The 19,840-nt window shown below is 40.8% G+C and overlaps 1 protein-coding gene across 1 annotated transcript; it reads left to right on the top strand.

Annotated features, from left to right (window-relative positions):
- Positions 1-6,000: 6,000 nt before the first annotated feature.
- Positions 6,001-19,821, top strand: LOC137562048 (extracellular calcium-sensing receptor-like). The gene is made up of 5 exons (XM_068273389.1): positions 6,001-6,270; positions 9,004-9,513; positions 11,662-11,871; positions 17,040-17,163; positions 18,914-19,821. Exons 1-5 carry the CDS (start codon positions 6,001-6,003, stop codon positions 19,819-19,821), a joined length of 2,022 nt encoding a protein of 673 aa, XP_068129490.1.
- Positions 19,822-19,840: the final 19 nt, after the last annotated feature.

Genomic DNA, 19,840 nt, shown 5'->3' with positions numbered 1-19,840 from the left:
CACTGAAAACACCTGCTTTGTCTCCTTCTGCAGTTTTGGGTGTCCTGGGGAAGAGGGTGAGCTGCTGGAAAAATCCTTGCTCCCATTGATCTCCATTTTTAGAGCAAAAAAAAAAGCCAGATGGGAGGAGAGCAAGAGAAAAGGGGGCGGGGTAGATCAGGCATCATCCTTTTTACAGAACTTTGCTTCCTAAGCTTGAGTTTGTTGTCACCCTCTCAGCTGACTTGGCACGGCTTACAGAAATCCAGCCTTGGTTCCATAAGATGCAAAGACTTGCCCCACCACACACGCTTGTGGGAGAGATGAAGTGCATCTTATGGAGCAAAAATATGATATATATATATATATATATATATATATATATATATATATATATATATATCCAGAGGGGCTGCAGCACACAACAGGAAAACAGTGACATCGGCTCTTGGTTAGGCTTTAACGCGTAACCAGAGCTTGGGGACAATTTGGCGCAGTTGCTGAACTGAAACGCATTAAAGTGTAACCAAGAGCCACTGTCACTGTTTTCCTGTTGTGTGCTGCAGCCCCTGTGTATTTATGGTTCTCCAGTGCTGCGTGCATGCTTTGCATAGTATTGCATATAATTTGGTTTGTGCTGCTCATCCCCTGACATATATTATTATCCCCTGTGAGCGTGCATAACCACGTCCACCTCTAGCACAGTTAAGCATATAAATGAGTGGAGCTCGTAGTTCAGTTAGTAGCTAGTAGAAGGTGAGGTGTTTTTAATTTAATTTCTCCCATTTAGTAGACCCTTGGTCTTTTGGCATGGTTCCCACTAGAACGCTGATAAAAACTAGCATTTTTGCCTGGTTAGAGTAGGACTCACCAGATTGGGGACACGTTGGCGCAGTTGGTGAGCTTAAACGCGTTAAAGCGTAACCAAGAGACCCTGTCACTGTTTTCCTGTTGTGTGCTGCAGCCCCTCTGTATTTATATATTTCTTATAGAGATTGGGGTTCTCTATGCATGCTTTGCATAGTATTGCATAAAATGTGGTTATATATGTAGAGAGTGTATATATATATATATATATATATATATATAAAATATACACATATTTCTGATGCCCACAAGCCACGTTTTCATTATCTTAGTAGAGTTAAGAAATCTTCTGTCCCTCTTCAAACTGCTATTTGCCTACACATTTCAAGGACTTATGACAGGCAAAGAGCGTTAGCAGGGAAATACATCTAACTGTGACTTACCACTAGCACACAGGCTGTTTGCTTTTGGGCAGAAAACTGTGTGACATCACAGCCTAGGCATAACATCACTGGGAGGGGAAAGTTACACACCAATATCCAGAAATCAGGATAATTAAGATTAAAATTGGTATCCAGAATAATTTACTACATTCTACTATATGTCATTAGAGTTTCTTTTTATACAATTTAGCTTCTGATAGCCAAGTATCCTAACTGGATTCAACATATGGATGTATATAAGCATATTTGTAAAAAAAAAAAAAAAAAAGCACCCGGTAAAAAGGGCGCCGGAGAGAGACGCCAGTAGAATTTTGGTAAAATTACCAATATTCTTTTATTAATTATGGTAGTAAAATATTGGTTATCTTTATTATTCTAACCCTACTCTGACACAGATCCCACCCTCTACTGCAGCCTATTATTGTTTACATAGTTACATAGTTATTTTGGTTGATAAAAGACATACGTCCATCGAGTTCAATCAGTATAAACTACAACACCAGCCTGCTCCCTGAAATATCCCTGTTGATCCAGAGGAAGGCGAAAAAACCCTTATTTAGTATATATATAGTGGCGACATCTTATGCAGCGCCGTACAGATTATATATTGACTTGGCACTAACTGCCCCTCAGAGGGGCTCACAATCTAATCCCTACCATAGTCATATGTGTATGTATGTATCGTGTAGTGTATGTATCATAGTCTTCGACCAATTTTAGATGTAAGCCAATTAACTTATCTGTATGTTTTTGGGATGTGGGAGGAAACCAGAGTGCCCCGGAGGAAATCCACGCAGACACAGGGAGAACATACACACCCCTTGCAGATGTTGACCTGGCTGGGATTAGAACCAGGAACCCATTGTTGCTAGGTGAGAGCGCTAAACACTACACCACCGTGCTGCCTAACCCTTAACCCACCCACTAGTGATGCCTACCCCTCAACCACCCCTCTACCGATGCATAACCCTTAACCCTCCCTCTAACATTGCCTAACCCTTAACCAACTCGCTAGCAATGTCTAACCCTTGACTCTCCCTCTACCGATGCCCCTAACCCCTATCCCTCTTCCTACTAATGCCTAACCTTTAACCTGCCCTCTACTGATGCCCAATCCTTAACCTCCCCAGCTGGTGCCTAAAACATATACCCCCCTCCCCCCCCCCACCGTCTAACCCTTAATCTCCTCTTCGTATTGAGACTTCCTGTTGGCGTTTTTCTTATTGAGACTTCCACTATATGATTTTTTATATTGAGACTTGCTATTGCTGTTATATGAATTTCCCTATAATATTTATTAAGAATTTCACTCTATGTTGAATGCATAGATCTTAATTCTCTGTCTATACAATGAAGTGGCCACATCTGCAGAATAATTTTTTTTCACTTGGGTATGCGTTTAATTTCTGTTGTTGAGTAAAGGACTTAATTGTCCTGACATGATGAGCATAATTTTACTATTACCATGAGGCCACAAGCAGTAACTCCTGCTCACTTTAAATAGAGGCAGATCTGCAATATAAAATAACAGATTAAACTATTGCAGTAAAATACAAACATGCCCGTTCTGCCGATGCAAGTTCAGTTTTATCTACAAATTATTAGGGTTTTTGCACTGTTTTTCTGCAGCTTTTTTCACACGTTTGTGGGCCAGAGATGTCAGTTGCCGGCCATGTCAGACCTGGAGGCAATCACTCAGCCCGGAGATCTCATGATTGGTGTTTTAATACCAGTTCACTCAGATAAAGTTTATCAAAAGACTGTCTTCAGTACAAAACCACCCAGGACCATCTGCACGGTGTAAGGTTTTTTGTTGCTTGTTACACTCTATAATTAGTTGGATATATTCATTCAGGTGAGACGCGAAAAATTTGAATATCGTGCAAAAGTACAATTATTTCAGTAACTCAACTTGAAAGGTGAAACTAACATATGAAATAGGAACCCTTTTCAAGTGTCTTGGATGAATTAGCTGATTAGAGTCTGACACTTTGAGCCTAGAATATTGAACATTTTCACAATATTCTGATGGGCTGAGATTTTGATTTTTGGGTTCTCATAAGCTGTAAGCCATAATCATCAAAATTATAACAAATCAAGGCTTGACAAATCTCACTATGCAATGAGCAAGGATGATGAATGAGATGTAAATATTTCTGAGTTCATGCAAATTTATGTAACTTTTTATGCAAATATATGCAGCTTGAAAATGGACCAATCATTTTAAACTTGGGTGGGACTTGATTGGTCAATGTTTAAAGAGGAACTGTTGCGGAAATTTTAACATTTAAAACACATACAAATAAGAAGTACATTTCTCCCAGAGTAAAATGAGCCATAAATTACTTTTCTCCTATGTTGCTCTCACTTACAGTAGGTAGTAGAAATTTTACATTATTGACAGGTTTTGGACTAGCCCATCTTCTCATATGGGGGTTCTCAGGTTTTTTTTTATTTTTAAAAGCACTTAGTGAATGGCAGTTGCTCCATCCAACTGCCAAAATAGTGTGCAGCGAGCAGGGAGGCTGGCCAGCATCAATGTGTAAATCATTTTTAGGAAATGTCTTTATAAATAATAAGGGCCATGCTGAGAACCCCCCATGAAGAGATGGACTAGCCCAAAATCTGTCGGTAATGTCAGATTTCTACTACCTACTGTAAGTGACCAGTGCAACATAGGAGAAAAGTAATTTATGGCTCATTTTACTCTGGGAGAAATGTACTTATTTGTATGTGTTTTAAATTTTAAGATTTTCGTGACAGTTCCTCTTTAAGCTGCATATATTTGCATAAAAATCTACATGACCTTGGAAATATTTGCATCCCATTGATCATCCCTGGTAATGAGTCTATTTCATTTGTTTCTTTAACCTTTTAAGTTGAATTACTGAAATAAATAGACTTTTGCACGAGATTCTAGTTTTTCTCGTTTCACCTGTAGATATTGTGGCCTTACAGCCCCAGATTGGCTACATTTTAAATTCGGACTAAGCAATAAAAGAGCAAGATATTCCCCTTACATTGTATTGAGTAATACATCAATGCTATAACAATTAAAAACATCACATTTTTATTTGGCAACAAATATACAGTAAAAACAATTAAAACCAAGGTATGGCCACCCAGGCCATCAGGTCCAAATAATACAGTATATATAGTAAGCTCTCTATATATTTCCAAACATCTGGTCAAGACTGGTCTAAAAATGTAAGCCACCACGCCAAAAGGTATAAAAAAATGATGAAATAATAAATATGTGTGCAGTGGTGCGGTGGCGGGTCAGTTCAAGACTAGAGATGTCGGCGAGCGGTTCGAGAACCGTTCGCCGGCGAACCACTCGCCCTGTAATACTTCTGGGTCGCTATGACCCGGAGTAGTATGGCTGCGCTGGGCCGGCGGTGCGTGTCCTTGATCGCACACCTGTTGCCGGGCACTTTCTGCGCACGTGCGTGACGTCATGAGTGACGTCACGCTCATGCGCAGAGAGTTCCCGGGAAGAAGGCGCGCGATCAAAGACGTGCACCGCCGGCCCAGCACAGCTGTACTACTCCGGATCATAGTGACTCGGAAGTAGTATTGGCCAATAGGGATTCGCTGACGAATGGTTTGCCAACATCTCTATTCAAGACACAATATGGGAACGTTTTATAACATAAATATCAGCATTTAGCAATGATCTTCATACAAAAAACATGAAAAAGTTCAATAGTGCATATGCAGTCAAAAATATAAATAGATCATGATGAACCATGATATATAAAGTGCTTGTGCATAATAGAGTAACACTACCCCTAACAATATAGATAAAGACCTATGTGGCAACATGTCATGGCGGGAAAACAAACTGTACAGCAGAGCAGCATTCATAATTGCACACAACACTTCATTTCTGTAATAGCAGAATTCTTATCCTGCCACATAGGTGAGAGGGAACATAGTGAGGAACAGGGGGTCACAAAAGGAACAAAGGGGACATAAGGAGGCACAGTGGGACACAAGTGCAACAAGAGGGACATAACAAGGCACAAGAGGGGCAAAGGGGGGGCATGACAAGGAACAAAGGGGAAACAAGAGGTACAAGGGGCCATAATAAATGGGGGGGGGGGATTGGGGAAAAACTCCACAAGATACCCCTGCACCATGGGCGCACCAAGTTTAGTATATATATATATATATTCTTTCCCCTGGTTTTTGTCCCTGTAGAAACGCTAAGGGCTTGATTCACAAAGTGGTGCTAACTGTTAGCAAGCTTGGGAAAAGCTCTCTATCATGGCTTAAGTTAGTTAGGTCGTGATAATCAGCACTCGCGCGCAAAGTCCCGCGCACAAAACTTTGCGCGCGCAAAGGCCGGTGCGCTCAAAATGTCGCACTGCGGTGCGACGAATACGGCGCACCCGATGCACCTATAACATTGCATTGGATGCGACCTTAATGTTGCAGCCATGCGACGTTAAGGTCGCATCCAAATGCAATGTTGTAGGCGCATCGGGTGCGCCATTTTCTTCGCACCAAGCACACACCGGCCTTTGAGCGCTCAAAGTTTTGCGCATGGGCACAGCAGATTTTCAAAACAGTGCTAACCTAGTTAGCACCCTACTTAACACGCCCAAAGTCTTTAGGCATGCTAACTAGGTTAGCACCATTTTGTGAATCAAGCCCTAAATTATAACAATTCAATGTTAGTGCATCAGGACCATTGTTTCAAAGTTCATATATTTTTAATACAATTTTAAAATCTATTTTTTTCAGATTCAATTTGGATTATTATCGGATGCTCCAGACCCTCTTCTTCGCTGTAGAGGAGATTAATACAAGCCAAGAAAGTCTACCTAATATTACTTTAGGATTTTGTGCTTATGACACTTGCAGTGTTCCTCACTATGAGCTACAAGGAGCTTTAGAATTTCTTACTGAGTCCAGCCCACTTGTCCCCAACTATCGATGTCCTTCTAAGTCCCCATTTACATCAGTTATTGGATCCATGGTGTCATCTAATTCCATCATCCTGGCAAGTGTTTTAGGAGTATTAAAGTATCCTCAGGTTAGAGAGTTATTTCTTGTTTCTGTATGACAGTTGAACGTCAAGCTCTGAGGCTTTTTTTAAAACTGTAGACATGCCATTGTGTATTTAATATTTTTAAATTACGTCTTTGATTTTTTGATTTTGAAATTACATTACATTAAATTGCATCTCTACATATAGTTGTCCGTCTGAAGTCTATAGCACAACATGCTGCACTGACCATAATTTCAATTGATTGTCTGAAAAAAAATGACACTTAGACAAGTTGGAAAATTTTTATTGATTGGACGTGGTTGGAGAGTGGCAGTAGGTTGATAGCCCACAAGGTGACACTGTATTAAACAGTGCAACACTGCAGTTCTATGGATTTTCAATAGATTTCATAATGAGATCTATTGAAAATCAGTGTGCAGTGGGGGGATCTGATATGTCTCTGATGAGATTCTGGTGAGAGGGAATGAGCTCTTTGGCTCTCTTTGCCACATTAGATGGAAATCTAAACCTACATGACCAGCTTAATATTCCAAGAGCAAAGTTCTCAGATTTTAAAGTTAATTCACCAAATATATCTTGTACTTATTCCTCCTTACTTATTCTTCACCTTATTTATACATGATTTTTTTTACCAATTTCTAAACAAGAAAAAACAAAACAAAAAATATAGTCATCTGCACACCCTCTTTTTCTGCTAATGTTTTTTAATGTATTAGGGCATAATAAAAAAAAATCATCTTTTTCTTAGCAGGTTCTAAAATTGAAATTTAAGCTCAGGTGTAAAACAAAATCCAACTGGTTCCACCATGTGATTATTTATTTTATTAAAATAAAGCAAATAGCTTGTAGATCCACCTTAGCAGCAGTTAGTTGAAGTTAGCCTTCTCTGTTTCCCTTAACAGCCTTGCACATTGTTGCGGAGGAATTTTGACCCACCATTTTTAACAACATGACTACAGTTAATTGAGTTTTGCAGGCATTTGTATATGCATAGCTGTCTTATGGTTCTACTGCAGCATTCCAATGTGATTGAAGTCTGGACTTCCCCACTGTGCTTGATAATTAGTATGTGCTAGGATGATATGTGAAATGTTTGAATGCAAACTTGGCACTGTGCATTATAGCCAAACATCTCCACTTTTCTTTTGAATATTTTTTTTTTATAAATAATTTAGGCCGTGTTTGATCATAGTCAAAACTTACCTTAACCCTGATTTGCATTCTTTAATTTATCACAGAAGGTGGCATTTTAACTTCTGGCAAGGTGTGTACTTGCAGACTGTTATGTTTCCGCTCTCTGTCTGAGGAACAGAAAAATCAGTTGATATCCCAGAGGGCTCTGGTGAAGATGGGCAAAAGGAAACTCATTCTTGGCTAAAGATTAAAAAAGAGGTGGTGCTACATACTAATATCATGCTATGTAGATATAGGAAGCATTTCTACCACTTTTTGTCATCAAACTGTCTCTTTAAATTGGAATATAACCCTGCATTTCAACTTTGCTCTAAAACATTATTTAAAGCATATTATACGCAACCAGAATTTTTTTTTTACTAGACCAGCATTGGAAGGGTTACACACAGAGCTTTAAAGTTTGTGGAGAGAACTGCAGACGCATCCGAAGTTTAGATAGATACATTTAAGCAAAACAAAATGTAACAAGTGAGGAATGTTACATACTCTTTGACTGTCCTCCAACTCCTGCACAGTCAGAGAGAGTGAGTCACATTCCACAGTTGTTACATTTTGTTTTGCTTAAATGTATCTATCTAAACTTCGGATGCGTCTGCAGTTCTCTCCATGGAACTTTAAAGCTCTGTGTGTAACCCTTCCAATGCTGGTCTAGTAAAAAAAATGCTGGTTGCATATAATATGCTGTAAATAATGTTTTAGAGCAAAGTTGAAATGCAGGGTTATATTCCGCTTTAACATATTTTCAAAAGTTTCTTTTATATAGGCGGTTATGAGCGAAAATACCGAAATTCTTTTTGCCTTATTTTCATGAAGTAATTTTCTTTTTGACAAGTGAAAATACACTCAAATGATTTAGCATTTTCTTTCACTTTAATAACGAAAAATTAGTTCAGCATTTTTTCACTTTGATATTTAACTTTCTGTAAGGCCTAATATGGGGACAGAAGAAATCACTTCCCATAATTTTTTATTATTATTTATATAGCGCCAACATTTTCCGCAGCACTGCACAGAGTGTATAGTCTAGTCACTAACTGTCCCTCAGAAGAGCTAACAATCTAATCCCTACCATGTCTATATTTGTATTTTGTAGTGTATGTATTGTAGTCCAGGATCATTTTTTAGGGGGGGAGCCAATTAACTTAGCTGTATGTTTTTGGAATGTGGGAGGAAACGGGAGTGCCCGGAGTAAACCCACACCGACACAGGGAGAACATACCAACTCCTTGCAGATGTTGACCTGGCTGGGATTCAAACCAGGGACCCAGTGCTGCAAGGTGAGAGCGCTAACCACTATGCCACCGCACAAAGTACATTTTGAATATTGCCGTCATTTTGGAAAATTGCTAGTTGGTAGAAATATGGCACTTGTTTTTTAAATTTGCTATTTAGGTGAAAAAGTTAAAAAAAATTTGCATATATTCGCGGAACAAATGGCATTTTCAAGCAAAACTGCCTTTGGCGAAAATCCACAAGCAACACTGTATTTGGGTACTCTAGAGAGTTAGAGTTCTGTGTATGGATAGTAATTATTTTACTAACTGTGCTGTACTCATTTTTTAGATAAGTCCTCTCTCAGGTGTATCTGTACTGAGCAATCGACATGTGTTCCCCTCATTCTTCAGGACTGTTGCCAGTGATACATTTCAATCTAAGGGTTTGGCTAAACTTGTTCTTCACTTTGGCTGGACATGGGTTGGTTTACTGGCAACAGATAATGACTATGGTCAGTCTGGAATTCAACCAATCAAACAAGAGATAATTAAAGCTGGTGGATGTGTGGCCTTCACTGAAAGTATTCTTCTGGGTCGGCCAGACCGTAACGCTCCCCATATAGTTAAGGTCATCAAAGTGTCAACTGCCACAGTGGTGTTAGCCTTTGCTCTTGGAATTGATATTGTCCCCATCATGGATGAAATGCTGACACAGAACGTCAGTGGGAAACTTTTTGTTGCCAATGCTGGCTGGGCCAAAACCAACTTGTTTCTCGCAGAAAAGTACTTCCAAGTGGTCTCTGGTACTGTTGGCTTAGGAACCAAAAGTCAAGAAGTTCCAGGCTTGAGTGACTATCTTGTTAGAATTGAACATTCCTTTAATTTGCAACGAACCTGGATGAAACTATACTGGGAAAAGATTTTCAACTGCAATTTTGTAGACAGAAAAAGAAATTTGAGTTTGTTACAATCTCCTGTCAAATTGTGTACTGGAAATGAAAGTGTATACAGCGTAAGGAACGGCACAAACTATATTACAAGTTTTAAATACACAAATTGTTTTTATGCGGCAGTTTATGTTTTAGCTGAATCTTTAAAACTTATGAGAACCTGCAAGAGAAGTGAAGGTTTCTACCCCTCGAAGTTCTGTAAAAGCGTTTTCAGTTTCAAGCCATGGGAGGTAATTCATTCATTCTAAGTTGTTACAGCCAAAGAAAAATCATAATAAGATGTTAAAGGGCATTATTTTTAGGGTCAATACATTTAGTATTGTTATAATTGTAACTAGTGTTATAACACAAATGTGCTTTATAGGTTAAATGTATTATTATTATCTGTTGTATTTCTAAAGCGCCTACATACATTGCAGCACTGTACAAAAGATGAAAAGGGTTTACATAACAGAAGAAACAATAAGCAAGATCATACGATGGGGTTAAGCGTCATTGATGACAATAGTATAAAGAGTCCATGAGCTAGGTGCTCAAACATAAGGGTGCACGATCAAGCTGGGGACATTACGGGGGGGGGGGGGGGGCTGCCACTTAAATGGAGGGGTAGAGGTACAATAGGTGAGTTTGCTGAGAGGGTGCTCAGCAGGACATATTAATGTTCCTGTAAGAGAATCCGGACTGTAATTGGGGACCTCCTGCTTGAAAAGAATTTGTGCTTGTTGCTCTAAATTGATGGTCATGTCTAGGAGAACTCGTGTAGAAGCATTTGATTTGTTTGATCATCTGATAGATTTGCAATGCTCTGATTTGATAACATCTGCTTTAGCACATCATCATGACTATAAAGTCAGAGACTTACACCTATCTATCACCTGACCAAACTGATCACATGCAGAGATGGTCGTAGTCAGTCAACTTTGCTACGCTGAAACTATGCGTAGTTTTACGCAATTACGCTTCGCCACACTACGGCTTTGAAATCAAATATTCGTTTTGTATGCATTTCGCAGACTACGCAATAAAATACGCAATTACGCATAGTGTGAAGCGTAGTTTATGCGGATGCTTATGCCCGTATGCAGAACATTTTACGCAATCCTCTTTAATTGTGTATACCGTGAACTCTTCTATGCGTACATTTCCCTTTCCAATGCGTAAATTTGTAAGCATACAATCGAACACGGAAAATTAGCCGCAAGTAACGCATTTGTAGTTCACTACGCATAGTGGGCGTAAGCTACGCTTAGCGGTACTTTGCTACGTGTAAATTCGTAAGCGTAGTTTTGAAACTTCACCTACGAACTACGATGCGTAGATGCGAACTATGATGCGTAAATTTGCACTGGCGTAGTTTCTGCTCATCCCTGATCACATGCTTCTCCATAAGTTCTATACAGCAAACAGTCATATTTTGGGGTTTAAATGTAAGATGGAAACTGGGCAAACATTTCAGACAAACACAAAAGTCATTATAACACATGAAAATTTGCTGCAAACAACAGATGTGTCTAGAAGATTTAAAACTTGAATTAAAAAACCTACCATTCTCCATAAAACTAAAGCAAAAACAGGTTGAAGGTCCTAATTACCCTTTGCTGCACTCTTCCAATACTTGTTAGGTGGATCTTAGAACATAAGATTTGTGGGATGGGTCTTGCTGGCACAAGAGTTGTGGGTTAGGTCTCAGGGCACAAGGGTTATTGGATGAGCCTTATGACACGAGTGCTGTGAGAAAGGTCTCAGGGCACATGGCTTGTGAGATGGACCTCAAGAAAACAGAGTTGTGGAAGACAACTGATTAATCTCATCATTTTTCTCAACCACTGAGACCTTGATTACATCCAGAGAGCAGGTAGCTTTCACTGACACCCACAGTGAGAAAAAACAGGTAGTCTACTTGGTGTTGGAGGTATATTAGTCTGCTAGGGAGAGTATTAGATGAGTTAAAATAACTTTGGGAACTTGGCTAATGCACAATTGAATAGCGAATTTAGAAAGAACTTGAAGAAAAAGAATCAACTGTATTTTTGTTACAGTTACTTCGTTATATACAGAATGCCAAAATAACATTGAGAAGTGGAAGAGAAATTTACTTTGATGAAAATGGAGATATTCCAGCTATGCATGACATTGTCAACTGGCAAAGGAGGTCAGATGGATCCTTCTGGTATACGGAAATTGGTACCTATGATAGTTCTGCATTACCTAAGCCAGTCTTTGCCATGGATTTCAGTTTGTTAAGATGGAGTATGGGAGATGCACAGGTAGGACTACATCTAGCTATTCCAATATTTATCTTTAAGGAATTGGAATAAAAATGTTACTCCAATTAAAAGCCAGTTGTGTGTGGTCCTGTATTAGTCATGGAGAAAATCTAAAGATATAACAACAAAAGTTATTTAGGTGATACCTTTATTGACTGCCTGTACAATTTTCTGTGCAAGCTTTTGAAACGTTAAAGGATACCACAACTGAACGTGTGTGGTTAAAATGATTGCAGCACTGTATAGGGTGTAATACGCACATACCTACTTTTCCTCCGCCCCCTCCGTCTGCCGCCGTTCACACTCTATACACTCCGGTGTGCGGCGACTTGCTTGACCTCTGCCTCGGACATACTGCGCCCTGTGTGCGCAGTATGTCCTTCCCCCTTCACTTCTGGCCGTCGCACAGCGCGAGGCTCAGAAGCTGCTGTCCCCTCTGCGCTGCGTGTGCGCTCCATTACACCGAGCGTCACATGCTAATTATGTGATGCTCGGTGTAATGGAGCGCACACGCAGCGCAGAGGGGACAGCAGCTTCTGAGCCTCGCGCTGTGCGACGTCCAGAAGTGAAGGGGGAAGGACATACTGCGCACACAGGGCGCAGTATGTCCGGGGCAGAGGTCAAGCAAGTCGCCGCACACCGGAGTGTATAGAGTGTGAAATGGCGGCAGACAGAGGGGGGCGGGAGGAACAGTAGGTATGTGCGTATTACACCCTATACAGTGCTGCACTCATTTTAACCACACACGTTCAGTTGTGGTATCCTTTAAGTTTGGGGCATGTTACAGACAAACTTGTGAGGATGCGGCCCACCCCCATAGGTAGTATAATTGCCTCCAGTAAAGGTAGCCTAGCCTGGAGGGAGTAGCAGCCAGGAAGGGGAGCAGCGCTCACAGCAGTGGGGAGGGCAGGGGGGGTTGTCACCTGGCACTCTCCCTCCAGCTATTTGCCAAGCATTTAAATCAGAAGCGAGTGGGGAAGCAATGACTCACTTTTCTGCTTCCGTTCATGCGTTGTGTTCCACCACCGCATCACTTCCTGCAATGCCACCGGCTGTACTGCGAAAGTACAGTGGGTGGCATTGCAGGAAGTAATGTGGCGGTGGAATGCAGCACTGGAATGGAAGTAGGAAGGTGAGTTGCTGGCCCGATTGCAGCTGACTTAAATGCTGGGCAAATAGCTGGAGGGGGAGCGTGGGTGAGAGAACCCCAGGTGAAGGAGGGAGGGTCTGAACCCCTCCCCACTGCTGTGCCCATTGCATCCCCTTCCTGGCTGCTACCCCCTCCAGCTCGGCAGCCCCCTAATCACTTTCACCGCCTGAGGGACCGGCCTTACCCCACCTCATGGGCAGCATGGTACTGGTTACAGAACTGGATCAGAACCTTATGTGGATATGCGTCTGATCCAGTTCTGTAGCATGTCTAAAGAAGAAACGTAAAGCTTGCAAAGACATCTTGTACAGTTAGTCATTAAAGGTGTCACCTAAACAACTTTTGTCATTATGTCTTCAGACACAATTGTTTAAAATAAAAATGAAGAGCTGTACCAACTTTCTTTAAACTTCAAGAATTATCTTGGAGAGGTGGGTTACAGTGGTGAGCTAAGAGTCCCAGGCTGGTGGGTGGTCAGGTTGCTAAAGGCAAACAGCTGACAGCTGTTTCTCACCAGATTTGTGCTTGTTTGTGAAAAGTTCAGAGGACTAGTACCCGCTGCAAATATGCATGTCCTGGGTTGCTGATTGCTTCCATTCTCTTTGCTTCCACAATTAGAAAATGCCAACATCATTACAAAAGGTTACAACTCTTGCCTGGAACTTATCAGAACATGGCGGTGGTTGCAGAAAGACTGGTCTACTAATGGACAGTCACGTTTTTTCAGTTTCTAGAGAATGTTTCATCACTCCTCCATTCTAATAAAGATCCTAATGAAATATTAAATTGACCAGTTACTTGTGCATCTTCCAAGTATAGCGAATTAAGTACTTCAACAAACTGATAGCTCACTCATTTCTATTCAGATGCTCATTGATTCATTTACTAGTTAAAGATGGCCATACATTAGAACGAATATGGGCAGATTCGACCAAGAAAAAAAGTATCTCAAATCGAATCCGATTAGAGATAAATGTGACTCTAGTCAAATCTGCCCATACACTACAGGCCGATTCCCGTCTGATTTCAGCATGAAATCATCAGAGAATCGGGTAAGCCATTGCTGTCCGCCCTGCCGCTGCCCTCCAAAATGTATAAATGTATGTAGTGTTTGTAGTGTAGTGCGTCCTTTACATTACCTTTACATTACCTCGCCAGGTCCATCCGTCCATCTCACCGGTAAGCCACATACATGCAAGTGGCGTATAGCGTCTGACGTCAAACGCTATGCGCCTTCGTGACGTCAGACATAGCGCCGCCGGCATGTATGCGGAACCCGGCGAGATGGATGGAAACCACATGGAGGCTGACACCGGACAGGTTATGTATACACTAACTACACTACATACATTTATACTGTGCATTGCGGCGGCAGTGGCGGGGGTTTCGTTGTCTCATCGCTCGTTCATAATCCGGCCACCGTACCATCGCGCGCCCGACCAACCAACTTCACCCAAAAATTGTCCAGCATGTGCGATTGACTATGCAGCCGGCCAATTTCTGTCCCGAAATTGGTCGCTTTGTCATTAGGCATGCACTTGGCAGCACCAATTTTCATCCAATTTGATTATAATAATCGAATTGGATGGTTTATTGGTTGGTTGGTCGGCCAGTGTATAGCCCCCTTAAAGGTGTGTACCGACTGCAAGATGTCTAGGCAAACCAGATAGCCCAGCATTGTGTGCTCCTACCCAGTTAGGGATGAATGTTCTTGTGATCTACAGTAGGAATAAATGCAGTGCCGCTCCGGGTTTCCACACATGTAAAAAGGCAATATTATTAAATCAATATATAGACAAATATAACCAGTTAAGCAGGCATGCTCAAATACCGACTTCGGATGAAATCTAAATAGGTGTTATTTGGATTTCATCCTGCTAATTACATCACCTGTGTGGGTGGGTGAGGGGGGGGGGGTTAATCCTACACATGAGACATCTTCTTTGTTCCGTCCCTCGGCGCCTCAGCGATGTGTTCCAATAAGTCACGTGGTTACAAACACTTCCTCCTTCCGGGTTGAAGGAGGAAGTGTATAGTCACGTGACGGTGGATTGGAACGCATCGTGGGAGGTGCCGAGGGACGGAACGAAAAAGACGTCTCATGGGTAAGATTAACCCCTTCCTGCCCCCCCCCCCCCCCCCACACACACACACACACACACACACAGGTAATTGGCAGGATGAAATCCGAATAACACCTATTTGGATTTCATCCGAAGTTGGTATTTCAGCATCCCTACAGCTAAGAACTAGGATCACCATGGAGCACTCCCATACCTGCATTCACATGGCATCACACATCCTCACACACAAACTCTGGTACCGGTACTGAACATATGGCGAAGGCTTCAGAGCACTGGGGAGAGAGAGGTTTTTGGGATCCAGAGGAGGATGGGGAAACACATGCAGGACACTGGCATGCAAAAATCCATGAGATATGAAAGAGTCTCACACGGCAGAAGTGTGGTTTTTCTAGGTGTATATATGCACCCCAGTTGTCTTGCTGCCCTCTATGGGTGTTTCAGGGAAAACATCCATTGCCACTTCACAAGTGGGCCCACTCTACCTGCTACAACTACTCAGTGCTCATCATCTGACAGGCCCTAAACAGAGCAGCACCTCCCACACTGTTTCACACCTAATCTTAAAGAGGAACTATAATCAAGGATTGAACTTCATCCCAATCAATAGCCAATTCTGCCTTCCCCACAAGAAATGTTTACATTTTCTCAAATGGATCACCAAGGGGCTTTGCATGGCTGATATTGTGGTGAAACCCCTCCCACAGTGTGATATCAGCACCTAGGTACTGACATCACACTATGGGAGCCTTGTTGCATTGTTGCCTTGTTGCATTGTGGGAAATAACAGATGTTCCCAACTGCAAGAAAAGCATCATCTCCTTCCACAGACATAACCTGCCAGCAGTAATGATGTCACCATGTGATAAATGTCAGAATGTAAATCTGGGAAAGGGAAAAATTTTACAATAGGAAAACACTGACTAAACCATTTATAAATATTGTAAGAATTAAGCACGTTTTCATTACGTTATTTTCACCGTTGTTCCTCTTTAAAGTGGTATAAAACCCAGCATTTCTTCTTTGCTCTAAAATATTATGTACAGCATATGATACTGTATACTACCACATTTTTTTTTGCAGAACAGCATTCAAGAGGTTAAAACACAGGACTTACTTTTTCAATAGCAAGTTCCCTTCAGGGAGATCCACATCCAAACTGGTGATAACATTATCTTGTGTTTACTTAATTGTAGCAGAGAGGAATGTAAACATTCCCTGACTGTGCAGAAACTTCTTCTAGTATGTCCAGTACACAGACAGCTACTCAGAAATCCTTACTGGGTACATTACAGTATAAATACACCAGTTATGAATAAAACGCAATGGCAGCTTTCTGAGCAAAAAATTGTACTTTGGGAACTTGGAATTTCTAAATAAATAATAATACTTGTGCACAAAAGCAAATATGATAACTGTATGGGATATAAAAAGTTGGAAAACACATTTTTATTGAATATTATGTAAGAGTTTAATACCGCTTTAAGCTAGCTCAGTGTTCCGACATGTGAAATATTCCACTGGCCAGTGCAACAATGTAACCGCACCCACCCACCCCTTTGTTAGCTTTATCAGGGTGTTAATCTTCTTGTGAGCCAGTTATTTTCTATGTTTAAAGTGTGAATCTCCCCATCCTCAAAAGGGTGTCCTTTCTCCTTCAGATCTCATTCTCCAACTGTAGTTAGAACTAAAAGCCCCTCCCTGTTCAATTTTTTTTCTTGGCATGGTGCTTCTACACCATGTTATCATCAATATGCAATGCTGTGGTGTTTGTATTTACCTGTATTCTTGCTCAGAAGAAGAGCCTAACATGCAGTGCATCCAGAAAGTACAAACAGAGCAACACTTTTTCCCAGCCTTTATGGCTATATTGTATATTTATAAAGAAAAAAAAGTTTTTTTCCTAGTGTATGCTTGTTTTTCATATTAACATGCAGGTTCCTCGCTCAGTCTGCAGTGAGAGCTGCCCCCCAGGGTTCAGGAAGGCTGCTTTACAAGGACAACCTGTCTGCTGCTTTGAATGTGTCCCGTGTCTACAAGGAGAGATCTCCAACCAGACTGGTAAATACCACTATAATAGTTTGTTGCATAATTTATTTAGTAATCTGTCTCCTGATTTCAGTAGTGGTATTTAAGAATGGATTAAAATAGGTTGGGGTAGGGGGTGGGAACAAACTGTCAAAATTATTCATAGTATTGTCCTGCTTGCGAGTGACTTAAAGCGGAAATGAAGAATGTATTAAAACAAAGCGTTTCACTTACCTGAAGCTTCTGCCAACCCCATGCAGCCTTCCGGACTTGCGCAGGTCCTCCACGATCCTACGTTTTCCCACTGCCAGCTAGTTTCGTTACCGTCAACTTGTAAGTTGAAGGCAACTGTGCCTGCGGGCCCGAGCCACGCGTAGCTTTTTCCAGCCCGCAATAGCTTCCTGTGCTATTAGCGCATATTAGTAGTAATCCTAGCTCCACTGGGTTTGACACATAGGTCTAGGTTTATTAGGTTTGTTTTACCAAGGCCCCCCCTGAGCTGTAAAACAACTAAGAGTGAATATATTCCTTCCCAAAATGTATTAAAAATATTTACTAGCATTTTAAATAGCTTTAACCTTTGCCTTTAAATCTCAAAGCTTATAAAGGATTTCTGAATGGTTAATCATGTAGCATTTTTGTAACTGTGATGACAAGCAGTAACCAGAGTAGGGTTGTTCGTTTCGATTCTGCGGAAATAAAATTGCTGCATTTCTGATCACAAATCGGCATTTCCGCGTAAATACCTACTGACTCAGTAATTTTAGCCCAATAACAGAACCTGTAAGCTTGGAGTCAGCTTGGAGGTATTTAGCCAATAACAGAAGGCAAAAAATAACCAAAAAGAGACTCCTCACAAATCTACGGAATCGGTAATTGGCACTGGTGGAAATCAGAATTTCTGCGGAATTTAAAATCGGCATTTCCGAACATCCCTTAACTAGTGTAAGAACACACTTAAAATAAATATAGGCAATCTTTGATTTATCAAAATAGGTTCTTGTTGAGGTTCTATGTAGTTATCCGTTATAATAATAATGATGATGATGATGATTACTATTATTATTATATATTGTTACTGTTATTATTATCCATCATTATACAGAACAATTAATCTTTATTTGTTAACCATACCTCAGAGTGACTGCTCCACAATGCACTGTGCTTGATTTGGGCGCTCCACAGGCCATAACATTAATTACGGCTATAGCGGCACAGCCCACATTGCTTAAAAATGACTGTAAATTGGGTGTCAGCAAAAGCCAGACCTCAAATTACACAAACAGCCAATTGAGAAAATTAGGTAATCAGTAAGGGATTATATTTGTTATATTATCTGTGTTTCCTACTGTAGGGAAAGCCATTTCTCGGCTTTTCCCAGTGCCCGAATTTCATGTGGCCGGTACACATACTCCCTCGGAGGAGCTTGAAAATTATTGCAAAAGTTGAATTTCTGCTTGACGCCCCTTTCAGAAATACTTGCTATGCTCTCTGATGTTACCCAGGTGAGGTGTGAAAACTTTATCAACCAAATAGTAGACATTCTTTAACAAATCAAAACCAGCATTTTTTTTTATGAATTAGAATGTTGTGAATATGAGGCTGTAAATTGACTGATTTTGTTTTTGTTTCTAGTAAAGGCCTGGTTCCTTAAAAAGGTGATGCTATTGATAGCTAGATTGCATAACTTTTTCTTCTAACTTTTTATCGGCTTAATTAAAACAATGATTCCATGTTAAGTCTGTTCTGTAATAGTCTTATAATATTTTGATTTATGATCTAGAATCTATTGGTTGTATGATATGCCTGTGGGATCAATGGCCAAATTCAGAAAGGACAAGATGCATACAAAAAAGTTTTGAGTTTCTCGACTTTGAAGAGCCTTTAGGAATAATTCTGTCATCTGTCGCCACTTTATCTTCCTTATTTCCTGTTGTTATTTTGAGGATTTTTGTAAGATATAAGCACACTCCAATAATCAAAGCTAACAACTATGCCTTAAGTTGTCTTCTCCTGGTTTTGCTGTCTTTGTGTTTTCTCTGTTCGTTGGTGTTCATTGGATATCCCCAACCTGTGAAATGTCTTCTGCGCCAGGCTTCCTTTGGCCTGGTCTTTGCTCTCTGTGTTTCCTGCATCTTGGCTAAAACCTTCATGGTGGTGTTGGCTTTCATGGCCACCAGACCAGGCAGCAGTCTACGGAAATGGACTACTCCTCGAGTATCCTATATTTTTATTTTTGTGTGCTTTTTAATTCAGTTTATATTATGTGTAATTTGGCTATCACATGCTCCTCCATTCCCACAAAATAACATTCAGACTAAGCCTGGATTTATCATTGCTGAGTGTAATGAGGGCTCACTTATAGCCTTCTGGATCATGTTGGGTTACCTCTTTCTTCTGGCCACTATTAGTTTTATGGTTGCCTTCCTGGCACGGAGACTTCCTGACAGCTTCAACGAGGCCCACTTTATTACATTCAGCATGTTGGCCTTTATCAGTGTCTGGACGTCATTTATCCCAGCATACCTCAGTGCTCAGGGCAAATACACTGTGGCCATGGAGATCTTTGCCATCTTGGCCTCCAGCTGGGCTCTGGTCATCTGTATGTTCCTTCCTAAATGTTTTATTATAATATTCAGGCCAGATTTGAACTCAAGAAACTATCTCATGGGTAGAAACAAAAAAACATAGCATACAAACGAAAGGCAAA

The sequence above is a fragment of the Hyperolius riggenbachi genome, chromosome 3 (assembly GCF_040937935.1).
Source record: "Hyperolius riggenbachi isolate aHypRig1 chromosome 3, aHypRig1.pri, whole genome shotgun sequence".
Taxonomy (NCBI): domain Eukaryota; kingdom Metazoa; phylum Chordata; class Amphibia; order Anura; family Hyperoliidae; genus Hyperolius; species Hyperolius riggenbachi.
Note: the sequence above shows the minus strand (reverse complement) of the source record. Positions and strands in the feature narration are given on the sequence as shown.

Excerpts from the sequence above, each read along its gene's own strand:
- LOC137562048 (XM_068273389.1), top strand. The coding sequence starts at position 6,001 with ATGCTCCAGACCCTCTTCTTCGCTGTAGAGGAGATTAATACAAGCCAA. Across the intron at positions 6,271-9,003 it reads GAGTATTAAAGTATCCTCAG|ATAAGTCCTCTCTCAGGTGT; the intron begins GTTAGAGAGTTA and ends CTCATTTTTTAG. Across the intron at positions 11,872-17,039 it reads GGAGTATGGGAGATGCACAG|GTTCCTCGCTCAGTCTGCAG; the intron begins GTAGGACTACAT and ends ATTAACATGCAG.